Here is a 17,338-nt window from a genome sequence, read left to right as displayed (position 1 = left end):
TCATTATTATAACATTAAAGTAATAGTTATTATCATCTACATAATATCAAAATAATAATTATTTTTATTATCATTCCACATTTACTGAAGAAAAATTAATTTCTTTCAACTCCACTGCACACATCTTCATGGTCTAGTTGGGGTCCCTGCTGTGCTAGTTGCCCTCTAATCAGCTGCTATTACATAATCGCTGATAAGCAGCAGATAAGATGGGAGTTGTATATTGGATTTGGGGGGGTACACTTATATAGTAGTGAATCTAGGCCTTTAACTTTTACTCAGTAGCAAAGCTGCCATTTTTAGAGGATGGGGCTAGTTATATATAATCTGACAATTTTTTTTCTTCAAATATTTCTGTCCAGAAAGAGGAAATCAGCTGAAAAAGGAAAAATCACATCCTTGAAATTGTAAACTAATATTAAAATTTATTGAAATATCATGCTTTTTTTCTCCTAGAAAACAACAGCAGCAACAGTAATTGCATGAAATAGTACAATTCTTTTCACCAATTCATTAATAGTTATTCCTAGATAAGTGATAAATCATTTGGGTCTATTAATCACTGCAGTGTATGTATATTGCTTGTCTCACTACAGGAGATTATCTCGTGCAGACTCATAAGATCTGGCATGGGTTATATTTAGAAACTCATAACAAGAGATCAACCAATGAAAATAAAGTCAGTGAACTACTTCTGGGGGCTGTACATGTACCACAAAAAGTAATCCATAGCTTTTTCTGTTTTATATCAGAGTAATCTTCAAAATTTATGAGTATGTGATTGAATGGAATAAAATCTTCCTCTAGTACAAAAATATTTTAACATCATAGATGTATCATTACCTTCATTAGCTGACTGTTAATGGCACATTTGCCCAAGAATATCAAAATTTCAAATCTACACAGGAAGTTCTTTGACAGACAGCAGAATAGAGTAAATATTTGGGAGAGTGTTTCCCTAAATATTTTACTATGTGCAGCTTATTTCATCTTGGAATTTAACAATAATTAACAGAATGCACCAGGTGAGTTCATAAAATTTATTTGTTTTCAAACAGTAATCTATATTACCTTTAACAATGTCAAAACTAGAACAATGGATTCTAACAGGAAGCAGGTGGTTTAGTTTTCACTGTGTAATGCAACAAATGATTTTTACTTCATGTCATTTTGTTCCACTACAACTATTTTGCAGCTGCAATTTCTAATTTATCATGCTTTTAATTTATTAGAAGGAAAATTGGATATTCTGTTTAAATGAAAATATCTATTTTTCAGGTATAGCATCATATGTGTATATAAAGTATCAGCACACGTGAATGAATTGAGACATGTTTAGTGACCCAATGTATTGTGTTCAAAGGCTCCATCCAACAGTTCAAAGACATGTAAGTATACTTGCATTATAGCAGGTTTTATAATCATCCCCCTTGTATCAAGTCCAGACCAATATTATTATATATAATGGTTAAAAAGTACCAAATTAAGTAATCACTTGGCAGTCAACACAACTTGGGATGTCAGTGCAGGTAACTGGTAGAAATCAAACTTGTTACTATTTATACAATAAGAGCAATGCATAAGTCCAACCTATTAATCTCTAACCCAAAACATTGAAAATATCTGTCTGCCTTCATTGGAACCTTATTCTACCAACATTTGAAATCAAACTGAGAAATAAAGCTTCGTGAAAATGCAACAAGTAATGTTATTACTTGCTTAAATCTGCAGTGTTGCCTGTATGATAGAGATGGACTACTTTGAATACCATGTAAGATATTAATTTTATTTTGAAACTATGAACTATGGATAATACTAATGAAGAAACTGCTTTAATGGTTTAATATCTATTGATTCATTATTTCAACAGGTCATAGCAGTGAAGCAAATGGTGGCAAATGATGGCTTTGTGGTGGTTAGTGAAAAACTGTGGCAATCTACATTGGTGGTGGCAAATACTGACAGAAAATTTCTGGACCAGCAGTGACATTAAGTTGAAAATAATGACATATTTTACATTGTACTGAAGATGTAATTGCGAAAATTATTTAATAAAGAACGTTATGGCAATCAGTGGAAAACATCGATATACTACAATAAGAGTGGAACTGACATTTTAACACTATTGTTTGTACTATTATACATCACCTAGTTCAAAATTCATAAGCATTTTTGTTATATTATAGACTTTTGGCATTGAAAAACATAGTTATTTAAAGACCTAAATAATATCGTTATTGTTCTAAATTAGTTAAAATGCTGACTGATTTAAGAACAATCAAAATAAAAGGTTGATTTACATTTATTGTTTCATTTTTATTGAGGTACCTTACATTTAGATTTGTGATCACTTTTCTGTCTGTCCATAAATCCGTATCAGTCAAAAATGATAGTCAGTTCTTAGATTTTGTATTTTTTTTGTAAATTAAGGGTATATTTTTACTTGTCTTTTATTGTGTTTTAATTTTCTTTTAATGCTCTTTCATATGCAGACCTAATTGCAGGAAAAAAAAATAGGAACTTTCAATTTCTGCAAGCTTGCGCAAGCTTACGGCATGCTTGCAAATTGAAATCAAATACAAGGGCCTGCAAGCTTGCACAAGCTTGCAACAAGGTTCCAATTCTAAGCTTGCAGCGAGGTTCATGAGCATAAGCTTGCGCAAGCTTGCAAAATGAAATGAACTGCAAGCTTGCGCAAGCTTGCTGCGAGGTTCCAATTCTGAGCTTGCAGCAAGCTTCATCTGCAAGCTTGCAGCAAGCTTGCCGCAAGCTAAAAAATAAGCTTGCGATTTTGGTTTGGGTTGAGGTTAAGTCATTTTATTTCATAGAAAGCAGGTTTATATTTACATATTCTTCCTGTTTTTTTGTTTGCTAATGGTTTGTTCACTTTCATGAAAGGACATACTTACTTGTGCTGTCACCCAAATCATTTCATAATATTATGAATTTCGGTAGTATTATCTATTAAGGAGGACATTTCAATTGTACCACCGGTAGCTGATTGTTGATACACCAAATCTGGTTTAAAAAGATTAATTAATGTGACAACTTTTATATTTGTCTGTAGATTTGGTAATATTTATCATAGTTTTAATTTCGTTGATATTTGCAAGAAGTATGATACAAACATAAATATAAGAGAGGTTGGAATTTCATATTTCAGTACAGTACATGTATTAAATCTGTATTCAGAAATAATAAGTGTCTGCTAAAAATTGTCTGATTCTCTACAGGAGAAACTACATATTAAAAAGTTTTAAGGTTTGTTTGAACATGCAAGACTATATTGTGTGAATTTCTTGCCATATTCTGAATGAAATCCTAGACATACAGGTATCCGTATCTAGACATACGGGTATCGGCACCTAGACATATGGGTATCCGTACCTAGACAGGAATTTATACTAGATATACAGGTATCGGTACCTAGGCATATATGTATTGGTACCTAGACATACAGGTATCGGCACCTAGACATATGGGTATCCGTACCTAGACATACGGGTATCGGCACCTAGACATATGGGTATCCGTACCTAGACAGGAATTTATACTAGATATACAGGTATCGGTACCTAGGCATATATGTATCGGCACCTAGACATACGGGTATCGGCACCTAGACATATGGGTATCCGTACCTAGACAGGAATTTATACTAGATATACAGGTATCGGTACCTAGGCATATATGTATCGGTACCTAGACATACAGGTATCGGTACCCAGACATACAGGTATTGGTACCCAGACATGCGGTATTGGTACATGTAATAAATCACCCAACAGAGTCAAAATTCTATATTATTGACTTTTTCCAGGGGTTCCACTAGACCTGAAAACCCAAGAGTCCCAGGACCCTTGGGTACAAATTTTGAAGAGTCCTTTTCCAGAATTCAGGAATCCTATCCCAACACGTTGATATTATTGACAAAATTTTCTTATATAGTAATACACAGCTGGTAATACAATAAAATTAACTACTCTATTTCATAATAAACATTATTCATTTTTAAGTAACCATGGTTCGCACAGGCCATGAAAAGTCCTTGAATTTGACTCCTACTCCTTGAAAACTACTTGAATTATGCATCAGTCAGAAACTACTTGAAAACTACTGGAATTTAGGAAAAAACGTACAAAAGATGGCAAATAGTCCTTAAATTCATCGGGTGCGAAGTGAAAACATACAAACAATATAAACGGACCAAAATAAACTAAAAAACGACAGAAAAAAAACAGCCGTTACCGCCATAAGGGCCTGCCACGGAGTTGGCGATAGTACGGTACAGTACTGTACTTTACGGGTTTTATGCTCTTTCAAGTAATTTTCACACTATGTAATTTATCCGCGATGCGTTGAAGGTAAATCTTGTGTTACATTGTTTAATTTTGTCCTAAATTGGATTTAAATTGGTTATTTCATGTCTCAGCAACAGTGACATTGCGCCCATTTTAGTCCTTAAAAATGGAGGAAAACTACTTGGAAACTCCTTGAACACTACTTGAATTTTTTTTAGGAAGGTCTGTATGAACCATGGTAACTATTTCAAGGATGTATCACATATTAAATAAATACAGGAATACAAAACACAAATTTATCAGCTGTAACACAAAGCATGTAATTTTAAAAATAGTTAATATATAAATAATAGCATAAAATAAAACCAAATATTAACAAAACTTAATCTTTCTTAACCAGGTTTTTATATTATATCATTTGATTTATAACATGCCCACTGTGTGTGCTTGTATTTGATGCTTGGCATTTTGTACTTATAAAGAAAGTATGTATTGTTTTGAAATGTTATTACTTTGTTTGTACCATCAAAACGGTAATATACGGTATAATTAATGACTTTTTTGACCCACAGCCTCACTTCTCCCTGTTCCGAGAAAACTTCTCCCTATTTTCACTGGAGAGAGAAGTCACTTCTCCCAATTTTTCTGGGCCATCTTGAACCCTGTTATTAGATTGGGGTAATATTGTCGGGGGGTGGGGGGTGTGTGTCAAACTTGGTTTCCGCACAATAACTTTACAACAAGCTACAGACACCAAACTTGTCCTGTAGATAGATGGTAATGAGGTAAAGGTTAGGATTGCATTTGGAATCATTTGGGTCTAGGTCAAGGTCGCTGTTGCTAAAAATAGAAAAATCGGTTTCCGCACAATAACTTTAGTTTGCATTGATATATTGAAATTAAACTTGGCCTTTAGAGCTTATAGAAAAACCAAGGTTGACATTGTATATGGGGTCATTGGGGTTAAGTTCTAGGTAGGATAACTTATTTAATCTTCACACAAATTCCACGGCGGCGCATTTGTCTAGAGCATTGGGCCAAAAGCTACTTTTTAGTCAGTGGGCCGAAGGGTGTCGGTTCAAAACCTACTGAGATCCAAATTTTTTTTCCCCCTTTTTTTTGTGATAAAAAGGTCATTTTAATGCCATTTGGTCAAGGTCAAGTTCACATTTACTAAAAATAGATTTCTTTCTCTCTAAAAATAGATTTTTTTCTCAATCTGATCATCAAAAAGGTGTTTCCGCTTTATAATTTTAGTTTGGACTTACTTACTCCTACCAAACTTTGTGTACAGCAAGCTTATCTGAAAAATTAGCTTTGAATGATATTTGGGTCTCTGTTACTAAAAATAGAAAAATGGCTTCCACTCAATATCTTTAGTTTGGGTACACTTATTGTCAGTATACTTGGAGATAAAAAAAAAAAAAAAAATTTCTTTTTCTGTTTTATGGGGAAGTTTTGTTAGTTGCTGATGGAGAATAAGTGATTTTCAAATACCCCCAGAAATACATAAAACTGTCTTCCAAGTAAGATGAAATTTCCATTTTTTTTATCAATTTAAACTGTTAAATTAGAGAGAGAGAGAATACTGTACTAGTTTTTTCAGCAGTTTCAGCATGATGAAGGCTTTCTACAATATAGGTGACAAAGTTTTAATTACCTCTGTGTGTTAGTCTTACTGTCTGATGCACCTTTTCTGTAACACAGTTTTCAGTCAGTTTCTTACATGGAGTAGAATATTTATCAGACACAGAATTCCAGCGAACTCAAATGGTGGTAATTTGAACTTTATTTTCTTTTTCAAATATTTTTAGTAAAAAACTGATTTTGATGAGGTATTTTACTTTGTAAATTACAGCCATTGTAAAAACCAAAATGTTTGAAACTGCTTGTTTTTTTTGTTGTTTTTTTGACATTATAGTTTTGGAATTTTTTTGCAAGAAATACACACACGGAGTGGTTGTGTGGTTAGAGCTCCTGTCTTCGAACTACTTGTCTCTCTCAGTTGAGGGTTTGAAACCTCATGTAGGGTGTAGAATTCTATCATGTGATGAAGTCATCGAGGTTGCAGTTTCTTTCCTAGTACCCACTTACTCCTGAATAAATGCACAATTGAGAACCTTGAGTCTTCTTCCATTATCAAAGCTGGAAAGTGACTAAATAGCCTATATTTCTGTTTGTTTGACATTAAACCCAGCAAAAATAAAGAAGTAAAACATTTTTGGCCATAGAGTGGACATTATTGAAAATACCTTTACAAATAAAAAAAGAGATCCAATCATCACTGTTGAAAAGAGTTCTTAACCCTTACCATGATTGGTTTTGCCTTTGCGACCAGTGTAGGTCATGATCAGCCTGCACATCCTTTCAGTCTGATCATGATCTGCACTGTTTGCTATTCAGCCAGTATCGTTTTGGTAAGCACCCCTTTTAACAGTTAATGGTACTGTCTAAATTGGAAAATGGACAAGTTCATTATAGAAATTTTGCAGGGTTACATATATTAGGGTTAAATAATGTATGCTATGTAGTTTGTTCTGTCTTTATCTGAAAAATGCTGTTATAGTAGTGGTGCATCGACCAGTAGATGATTTTCATTGCTTGAGATCATTTAGTCTTCAGAAATGATGATTGTATATATTTGAGCAGTTTAAATCTCACAAAATCACGTTCCCATGTGATTTCAATTGTGCCGAGTCATTATGACATTGCAGATTTTTATATGAATGGTGTTGATCCTGGTATAAAGGTTTAATGAACTTTTTTTCACTGTCTTTTTATTGCTAGCTTTGGGTACTATATAAAACATACATTAAACATGTGAATACTTGCATATAAAAGATATGAATATATTTTATTGCATGAAAGATTGTCCCAGTCATGTACATTTCGTAAAGAAACTTGAGAAATTAACATCATATGATACTACTACTATTTGTCAAAAAAAACAAGTCTTTATTAATATTGTACAAATGCACAAAAATTGACATACATGCCATAACAACACAAGATTATTTAAGTGATTCATATTCTAACATGAAAAATTTCTAGGGCATGTGGCCAGGAGGTAGTTGCTCTGATTCTTTGACAAGGCATAATTATTTTCTCCATAATAATTGATCAAAGGTCAGTCACTCCTCTGCTTTGGTATATTACCTGTAATGAGAAATTTCCATTGGAAGTACTGATGTGAAATACAGTTAAAAAAGGCATAATTTTTTCTTTTAAAAATCAACATGAATGTGACCACAGGTTCATTTATTTTCTTAAAATTGTAAAAGTTCGTATCTACAAATACAAGCTTATACTATGATTTTAAATACCTTTGCTTAAAAAGGGAGCTATTTAAATGTTGATTTATTTACTATATAATCCCAAATTTTCTGCTCAGTCAGCCATAAATATTTTTAATATACTGACCATCCTGTTTTAAATACATTAGCTTTCAGTCAGTTAAATATTAAGTGGAATTCAATAGAAATAAGTTATACCATTCCTTCACATTAATATTTTGATGTATCTGTTTTCCTTTGGGCCTAGATATTGAACAATAGTTAAAATTAAAACCTAGATATTGTACAATAGTTAAACTAAGACATAGATAGAAATCAATTTTTTAGCTCACCTTAGTGTAGGTGGATGGTCAAGCGTCCGGCATCCACATTTTCACTTAAACATCATCTCCTCTGAAACTGCTGGTCAGAATAACACTAAATTTGGTCCGTAGTATTCTTGGGGGGCCCTTTATCAAGTTTGTTCAAATGGGGGGCACAGGGCCTTTAGAGCTGCAAATAGAAAAACCTTTAAACAACTTCTTCTCATGAATCACTAGATAGATCTTCATCACACTTGGTCTGTAGCATCATTATGAGGTTCTCTCTCAAATTCGTTCAAATGGGGCACTTGGCCCCTTTTAGGGGCAGCTAGAGTTAAAAATAGTAACACCCTTAAACAACTTAATCTTATCATGAACCGTTTGAAGAATCGTCATCAAACTTGGTCTGTTTGTAGCATCATTATAAGGTCCTCTCCGAAATTCATTCAGTTGGAGGGGAGGATGTTGGCCTCTAAAAGGGGCCACTAGAGTTGAAAATAGAAATTCCTTTAAATGACTTCTTCTCATAAATTGATTGACGGGTCTTCATCAAACCTTGTCTGGAGCACCATTATAAGGTCTTTTACCATGTTTGTTGAACAGTTAGGGACACTTGGCCGTTTAAGGGGCCACTAGTGCTTAAAATAGAAATACATTTAAAGTACTTCTTTTCATGAACTGCTTGACAATGATGGATCTTCGTCAAACTTGGTCTGTAACATTATTATAAGGTCTTATGCCAAATTTATTCAAATGGGGGCACTTCGGCCACTAGAGTTAAAATAGAAATACCTTTAGTACCTTCTGATGGTTATGCATTTTTGGTACGTGAAAGCAAAATATAGAAAAAACCTTGCAATTACTTTTGTTTTAATGAACAGTTTAAAGGATTTTCACAAAACCTGGTTAGAAGCAAAGTCAGATGGTTACGGTTTTCTTCAGGTGAGCGACATTGTTTCTAATTAACAAACTGTATTTATAGTAAACTATTTTATCTGTATAAATCTTAAATGTTGTCAGTTTCCCTTTTAAGTCATCTCATTAGAGTTGAGATTTTTTTAAATATTTGCCTTTTGAGAAAGTTTATACAGGGTAATTAAAATTGTAAATTATAAATGATAGAAGTATGTAGAAAATAACATTTAAATTTTAATAGTAATGTTGAATTTAAGGTTTTTTCAGGACAAATTATTGTTTTACTGTAACAGTTTTTCTTAATACTCTGTCTAGATTGTAATTTGTTATTTTTGACAAGTTTTCTGAAAATTGGGGTTGCATTATCTATGATGAACTATTTGAAGTGAATCTTTGCTAGAAATGTAATGTAAAAGCTTTTAATCAACCTTAATCACACAAACATTAAATGGACCTTGATCTCTCAAATGTTTAAAAGGACCTTAATCTCTCTTGTTTAATGGAATTTGATTAAGAGTTAATTACAAAATTTTGATTTGTTTCTTCAGTGAAATTATTTAATATTTGTGGGGACTAATTTTTATGGCTGAGTCAGTCCAAAAGATAATCCCAACCAACACTTAAATTCTTATTCATTTTATGTCAAGTTCATGTATACAAACCTTATTCACACAAAAATGTCGTTTTGACTGAAATCATGAAATTATTCCTTTATTTGGTAGTTCTTTATATCATTTTTTTCAGAGATTTAAACTGCTAGAATCTCTTAGTCATTGTTATTGCTTTACTAGTCAGTATAACAGTTATTTTATTGATTTTTGAGATTTGTCAAAACTAGTTTTCCAAGGTAACTCATATAACTTTAGAACAGTTGCCCAAATAGCTTATGAATGAAATAGAAGATAGGTTATCCAGGGATGCCTGAGAAGCTGTTGTGTTCATTTTCCATGTTGTTCTGTGCATTTAACACAGTTATGTAAAATGTACAGAACTACTTAAAACTTACATATGGCCATAAAGAGACAGTGATTATGATTTCTGTTGAACTTCCTGTTACAGGCTTGGTTGTGGATTGTTCACAGATCCCGTTACGACTCCAACCCCGACAGAAGGTGCATCACACTCACTGTTTTATGCTGACCAGGTTATCTTTCAGGGACATCCAAGGTTCAGGTATTTGTGCTGTAGCTTGTATGTGTGTATCAAAAGCTATTTAGGGTCACCGTGCATGTTGTTGACTTTTCCACAAAAATGATTGTTTTACATAAAATTTCAGAAGTTGGTAAAAAGTTCATGTACCAATTATAGTAGCTTCTCTTGGTTATTCAGATTGTAAAGTTCCCACTTGGGACAGTCGTTTAAAGTCTTATTAAAAAAACTGTGTAATTTGCAAACTTGCTCTCCTTGGTTTCTTAAACGAGCCTCATACCAGTGGACTACTGAATCTCTTGTTTCAGTTTTGCTTGGACTTGTATTTTTACTCATGCACACATTCTGAAACAGTTGACTACAACACTACTTAAAACTTGCATACTTCTGTTTCACAAAACATTAATTTTGAGCACAGTGATATACCCATATGACCCGCACCATGAGAAAACCAACATAGTGTGTTTGCGACCAGCATGGATCCAGACCAGCTTTCCCATGCAGGCAGTCTGGTCAGGATCCATGCTGTTTGTTTTCAAAGCCTATTGCAATTAGAGAAACCATTAGCTATCAGCATGAATCCTGACCAGACTGCGCAGATGCGCAGGCTAGTCTGAATCCATGCTGGTCCCAAATGCACTATGTTGGTTTTCTCATGGCGTGGCTCATAATTATATGTTTCAGAAGATCAATATTAATTAAGAAACATGGTTCAATTTCAGACTCGAGTAATTATATACTGAAAATCATTAATATTTATGGGGAACTAATGTTCCTCTGTTGCATGGTGGCATCAGTATGTTAGATTAATTTCCAAGAACAAAGTAAAAAAGTCCCCATTTAGAGCCTTTCTGTAAAGACTACCATTGGGAAATGAAAAAAGTTTTTGTCAACAACTGCTGGTCTCACAGCACAGGTTTTACTATATATGTGGTAAATTGGGCGGAGAATATAGTGGCCTTTATAAGCAAGTTTTATTGTAGTTGTTATTATTCACAGGAGGTCTGTACAGATGGGTTTTACAGTATTTCATCAATCTTTATATTTGTGACCTTATAGAATAGTCATGTTGGTCAAAAGTCTTTATTATGTCTCCCCCTACTGGGACATATTGTTATCTCTACCACCACACAGTGGTGTGGGAGACATATTGATTTACTCCAGTCTGTGTGTGTGTCTGTCACAAATCTTGTCCGCACTAGAAGTCGAACATTTCTCATCCAATCTCCACCAAACTTAAACAAAATGTGTTTGACCATAAGTCCTCGGCCAAGTTTGATAACTAGCCAAATCAGCCCAGGCACTTCAGAATTATGGCACTTGAATATAATTACCAACACTACTGATACAGCATTGTAGACTGGTTACTCCAAATATGAATACCAATGGGCCACAAACAGTATACAAAGACAGACTTACTATTCAGATGATAAGGCAGTTGTGGGAGACATGCGCTTTTCTCAAAAGCATCTTTAGTTTTTGCCTTGTCCGTCCGTCATTCCGGGCAACTGAAAAGAAAGAGAGGGCCATCTAACGGTAAAGAGAACAAAAAAGAACAATAGCTTCAATCCGTTAACAATAGATTAAAGGGCCAGGGCCCCCTATTCAAACAAAAGAAAATAACAAAAGAAACGGCCTTCTCATTTGGGTCGGACGTCCGTTTGTCCGTCACACTTCATTTCCGATCAGTAACTTGAGAACCATTTGACCTAGAACCTTCAAACTTCATAGGATGGCAGGGCTTATGGAGTAGACGACCTCTATTGATTTTGGGGTCACTGTATTTAAGGTCAAGGTCCCAGGGGCCTGAACATAGAAAACCATATCCGGTCAGTAACTTGAGAACCACTTGACCCAGAATGTTGAAACTTCCACAGGATGATTGGACATGCAGAGTAGGTGACCCCTATTGATTTTGGGGTCACTCTGTTAAAGGTCAAGGTCACAGTGGCCTGAACATGGAAAACCATTTCCGATCAATAACTTGAGAACTACTTGACCCAGAATGTTGAAACTACACAGGATGATTGGACATGCAAAGTAGATGACCCCTATTGATTTTGGGTTCACACTGTTAAAGGTCAAGGACGCAGTGGACAGAACATGGAAATCCATTTCCGGTCAATAACTTGAGAACCATTTGACATAGAACCTTCAAACTTCATAGGGTGACAGGGCTTATGGATAGACGACCCCTATTGTTTTTAGGGTCAAAGGTCAAGGTCACAGGGGCCTGAACATAGAAAACGCTTTCCAATCAATAACTTGAGAACCACTTGACCCAGAATGTTGAAACTTAATAGGATGATTGGACATGCAGAGTAAATGACCCCTACTGATTTTAGGGTCACTCGATCAAAGGTCAAGGTCACAGGGGCCTGAACACAGAAAACAGTTTCCAGTTCATAACTTGAGAACCACTAGGCCCAGAATGTTGAAACTTAGTGGGTTGATTGGACATGCCAAGTAGATGATCCCTATTGCAGCCAACCGTCAGTGTCTCTTTGACTTTCGCTCCTGTCCCCTATTGACTTGCCTATACAACTATGCATTGGGGGAGACATATGATTTTCTACAAAAGCATCTTTCAGTCCTAGATAGTTTCAATATTTCAGGACAATAATCTGGAACATTCATTAAACTTGTATGCATATTAAATTATTCAGAACAATATACTAGAAACATACATGTATTTAAAGTTTGATATATTTATGCATTTCAGAACATTAACTAGGAACATTCGACAAAGAAGAGGACAGAAGGTTGCAATAAATGTACCAAGTAAGAAAATCTATTTGTGTCTTTCTTAATGTTTTGATAATAGTTTCGCTGGTTATTTGAACAGAACAGTTTAGAACAGCACAGTTTTGATTATTAGCTCACCTGTCACGTAGTGACAAGGTGATCTTTTGTGTTTGTCCGTTGTCCGTCCGTCTGTCAACTGTCTGTCCATTCACAATTTTTTGTGAACACAATAGAGACCAGATTTTGCAATCATTTTAATCAAACTTGCACACAACTTGATTTGGCATAATATCTCGTTTCCTTTTGAAAACTGGCCTGATCCCATCATGTGTTCCAGAGTTATGGCCCCTTAAAGGGCCAAAGTTTGCTATTTTGGCTTGTGAACACGATAGAGACCACATTTTGCAATCAGTTTTAATCAGATTTGCACACAATTTTAATCAGACTTGCAGATTTTGGGGTCGCTTGATCAAAAGTCAAGGTCGCAGGGGCCAGAACATGTTAAACCATTTCCAGTCAATAACTGGAGAACCATTTGATCTAGAACCTTCAGACTTCATGGAGTGATAGGGCATATGGAGTAGATGACCCCTAGTGTATTTGGGGTCACTCTATCAAAGGTCAAGATCATAGGGGTCTGAAAACAGTTTCCAATCAATTACTTGAGAACCACTTGACTCAGAATGTTGAAAATTCATAGGATGATTGGACATAAAGAGAAGTTGACCCAGAATGATTTTGGGGTCACTTGATCAAAGGTCAAGGTCACAGGGGCCTGAAAATGGAAAACCATTTCTGATCAATTACTTGACCCAGAAGGTTGAAACTTCACGGATTGATTGGACATGCCTAGTAGGCGACCCCTATTGATCTTGGGGCCATTCTTTCAGAGGTCAAGGTCACAGGGATCAGAACATGGAATACCATTTCCAAACCATAACTTGAGAACCACTTGACCCAGAACATTGAAACTTCCTAGGATAATTGGACATGCAAAGTAGATGATCACTATTGCATTTCAGTCACTAAGCTGACCATCGGTATCTCATTGACTTTCGCTCCTGTCACCTATTGACTTCTTGCCTGTTATTACTATGCTTTGGGGGGAGACATGCGCTTTTCTATAAAAACATCTTCTAGTGTAAACCAGTACATGACTGGTATATACCCTAAACCAGGCCTTGACCCGCCCGCTTAGCTCAGTAGGTAGAGTGTCGGTCTATGGATTGCAGGGTCGCGATTTCGATCCTCGGGCGGGGCGTATGTTCTCTGTGACTATTTGATAAACGACATTGTGTCTGAAATCATTAGTCCTCCACCTCTGATTCATGTGGGGAAGTTGGCATTACTTACAGAGAACAGGTTTTTACTGGTGCAGATTCCAGGAACCCTGGTTAGGTTAACTGCCCGCCGTTACATGAATGAAATACTGTTGAAAAAGGGCATTAACCCCAAAACAAACAAACTAAACCAGGCCTTGACACTAACTTTTTATAGTGGTGTCCCAGAGGGCCCCTTAACTGTAGAATTTGGTGTCCCACACCAATACAAGGGAGCCCTCTAGTCTGAGAGGATAAAACTGTACTCAATCAAGACAGCTAAATCTTAAATCATATCTATTTCTTTTTTTTGTTTTGAATTAAATTCAGCAACAGTCTATATGCTTTATTTGATAACAACTGATATATGTCATTGCTGAATTTAAACTTGAGCAAGAAAAGAAATAAATACGATTTAACATCGGCTTCATATTCTGTTTGGGTTGAATATTCTGATTTAAGAAATCTTTGAATATAACTCGGCTAATGTAGCTATTACATTGTCATCATTGAAAATAGGTATCACGGAGAAACACCTAGCTTTGAATAATGGGTGTCCCTTTCTAGAATTTAGGGTCCTTGGGATCCCGGGACACTGTTCATGTCGAGGCCTGCCTAAACCATAGTAGCATTTTTTATCAAACCTGAAAATCAACAAATTTTGACTCGCTAATATTTATGATACCAGACATCACAGGGTATTCATCTGTCAAAATAACCTTAAGTTAACAGTTAGAGTTACTCCCCTTTCTTGGTATGTTGATTGTAATATTGATCACTATTCCAGTGTCTGTGAATGTGAGTATGATCACTGATTTAAGATAATATGCTCTGTAATGGTTTGATGAAAAATTATATCAGTAGTCTTCCTTCCTGTACCTCGGAAATTTTGTTTGGAAGTAATGTCATTCATTCAGACAGGTTACTACTGAACTTTAAATAAACTTTCAGTAAAATGACTCCTGTATGAATAATTTATTGACATTTAATCCATCAATTCAGACATAAATATTTATGTTTGTGTTTTCAGTTTTCAAGGATAAGAAGACACCTTCACCATTTATAGAAGATTTAAGTCAGTACGGTGATGATGGAGAGAGTGCGAAAGCAGCCAAACCAGATCATATATACATGGATTGTATGGGATTTGGTATGTACAAAAGAACCCCTCTCTTTATATGATGTCTCATTTATAGGGATGCAACCTGTTAAGCAGGAGCTAACAGTAAACTGACATATGTGCCTCGGAAATATCCTGGACTCACTATGTGTGCTAATATTTGCATGCGGGACATGAATGATTAACCGAACAATACAATGAAAGGGGAGGTAATTTGAAAAACAATGCAGATAAGTTATGGTTTTAAATAATTTAGTAAGCTAAAGATGTTAACGAATATTGAAATATTTGCATTTCTGAGGTATATTCTAATAAGCAATTTTTGATTTCAGACGACATAAATGAGCCGCGTCATGAGAAAACCAACATAATGGCTTTGCAACCAGCATGAATCCAGACCAGCCTGTGCATCCTCGCAGTCTGGTCAGGATCCATACTGTTCGCTTTCAAAGCCTATTACAATTAGAGAAACTGTAAGCGAACAGCATGGATCCTGACCAGACTGCGCGAATGCACAGGCTGGTCGCAAAGCCACTATGTTGGTTTTCTCATGGTGCAGCTCAAATGTTTTTTTATTTTTCAACATCTGGTCTAAGACTCCATCAATTTGTTGAAAATATAATGAGTTGTAATTCGAACCCGCAATCAATTAGTCAATAGCTCTCATTTGGGCCAGTTGGTGATTTGATATCGAGTGTCTTATTCCTCTTGCAGGAGGAGTATTACAGCAAGTTCCGCATGCCCAGAGCTCATTTCTGCTCATATATACAAGGGTCGAGTGGATATGTTGAGCCTTGAGGAAGTCCATTTGACGCCATGATTATGTGCAGACAGACTGTCATATTTGTATATTGGCATTTATTTCAGGCATGGGTTGCAGTTGTTTACAAGTGACATTTCAAGCGTGCAATATTACGGAAGCAAGGAAACTCTATGACCAGCTGACACCACTGTGTCCTATAATGGTAATATTAGTTAATTTAGTCAAAATTTCCATTTAACATACAAGTCTGACATGAAGTGTTCAAACTTTTAGTTAAAAGAGGATTGATTGGAAAAGGATTTTATTCAATACCTATTTTTATGCCCTCAGACATGCAGCAATTGAACTGTTGATCTGTCCATACGATTCGTTTCTGCTATAGCCCACATTATGAACCGATTTAGTTCGTATTTGACTGTCCTTGTGGCAAGACCTACTAACTGAACCTGACCTACTGACTTTCAAACTGAAAAACTTCGAAAAAAAAAACAACATTTTATGGTCCTACAGTCCACATAAATGACCTAATTTACCTTGTGGCAAGACCTACAAACTGACGTAATATAGATGACCTTGACCCGCATGTGACCGTCACCTTCAAACTTACTACCTAAAAAAAAACAAAAACATATTTGGTCATATTCTCGGGGGCATTTTTTGGCATTTTGAAAATGCAGCTTCTTGTTCTCTTCTGTCAGCAATTTGCATTTGTAGTACATGACCATCCACTATATTTTATTATTGGATAGAATATATTCCATATTTCATGGAGCAACAACGTAACTTTTAATGTCCATGTAAACTAAATGATGAAAGCCAATGACAGAGAAATGCTTGATGATAAACTACAACCTCTATTGATCAAGTACTAATACTTAATCTCATATCCTTGACTGTTAGCATTTTATTTATCAGGTTAAAATAAGTTTTGCAATCATTTCCACATGCAAAACATCTGAGCCGTGCCATGGGAAAACCAACATAGTGGGTTTGCGACCAGCATGGATCCAGACCAGCCTGCGCATCCGCACAGTCTGGTCAGGATCCATGCTGTTCGCTTTTAAAGCCTACTGGAATTGGAGAAACTGTTAGCGAACAGCATGGATCCTGACCAGACTGCGCGGTTGCGCAGGCTGGTCTGGATCCATTGCTGGTCGCAAACCCACTATGTTGGTTTTCTCATGGCGCGGCTCATCTGATTTTGGTGGTGTTTTTTCTGTAAAAATGTGTGAGCAATCACTAAAATATTCTATAATACAGTAATTGAATTTGGTTTTCAGTTAGCTCTCAGTGCAGCATCACCAATATACAGAGGGTATCTTTCTGACCTTGACACCAGATGGACGGTTATTTCCCAGTCGGTAGATGACCGTACAGAGGAAGAAAGGGGACTGAAGGTGAGAACATTTTAAATATAAAAATGAAATATAA

At 35.6% G+C, this 17,338-nt stretch overlaps 1 protein-coding gene and 1 long non-coding RNA gene across 2 annotated transcripts in view; both read left to right on the top strand.

Annotated features, from left to right (window-relative positions):
• The window catches only part of LOC123540206 (glutamate--cysteine ligase catalytic subunit-like), a 66,365-nt gene that overhangs the window by 31,169 nt on the left and 17,858 nt on the right, over nucleotides 1-17,338 (top strand). Inside the window, exons 5-9 of the mRNA XM_045325037.2 lie at nucleotides 9,871-9,984; nucleotides 12,683-12,741; nucleotides 15,055-15,174; nucleotides 16,012-16,109; nucleotides 17,188-17,304. Of these exons, the coding sequence (XP_045180972.1) occupies nucleotides 9,871-9,984; nucleotides 12,683-12,741; nucleotides 15,055-15,174; nucleotides 16,012-16,109; nucleotides 17,188-17,304 (508 nt within the window). The remainder of the gene's footprint in view (nucleotides 1-9,870; nucleotides 9,985-12,682; nucleotides 12,742-15,054; nucleotides 15,175-16,011; nucleotides 16,110-17,187; nucleotides 17,305-17,338) is intronic.
• LOC123540337 (uncharacterized) lies at nucleotides 871-2,301 on the top strand. The gene is made up of 3 exons (XR_006684157.2): nucleotides 871-1,025; nucleotides 1,279-1,388; nucleotides 1,871-2,301. It is a non-coding gene; the product is annotated as an uncharacterized LOC123540337 (long non-coding RNA).

The sequence above is a fragment of the Mercenaria mercenaria genome, chromosome 16 (assembly GCF_021730395.1).
Source record: "Mercenaria mercenaria strain notata chromosome 16, MADL_Memer_1, whole genome shotgun sequence".
Classification (NCBI taxonomy): Eukaryota; Metazoa; Mollusca; class Bivalvia; order Venerida; family Veneridae; genus Mercenaria; species Mercenaria mercenaria.
Note: the sequence above shows the minus strand (reverse complement) of the source record. Positions and strands in the feature narration are given on the sequence as shown.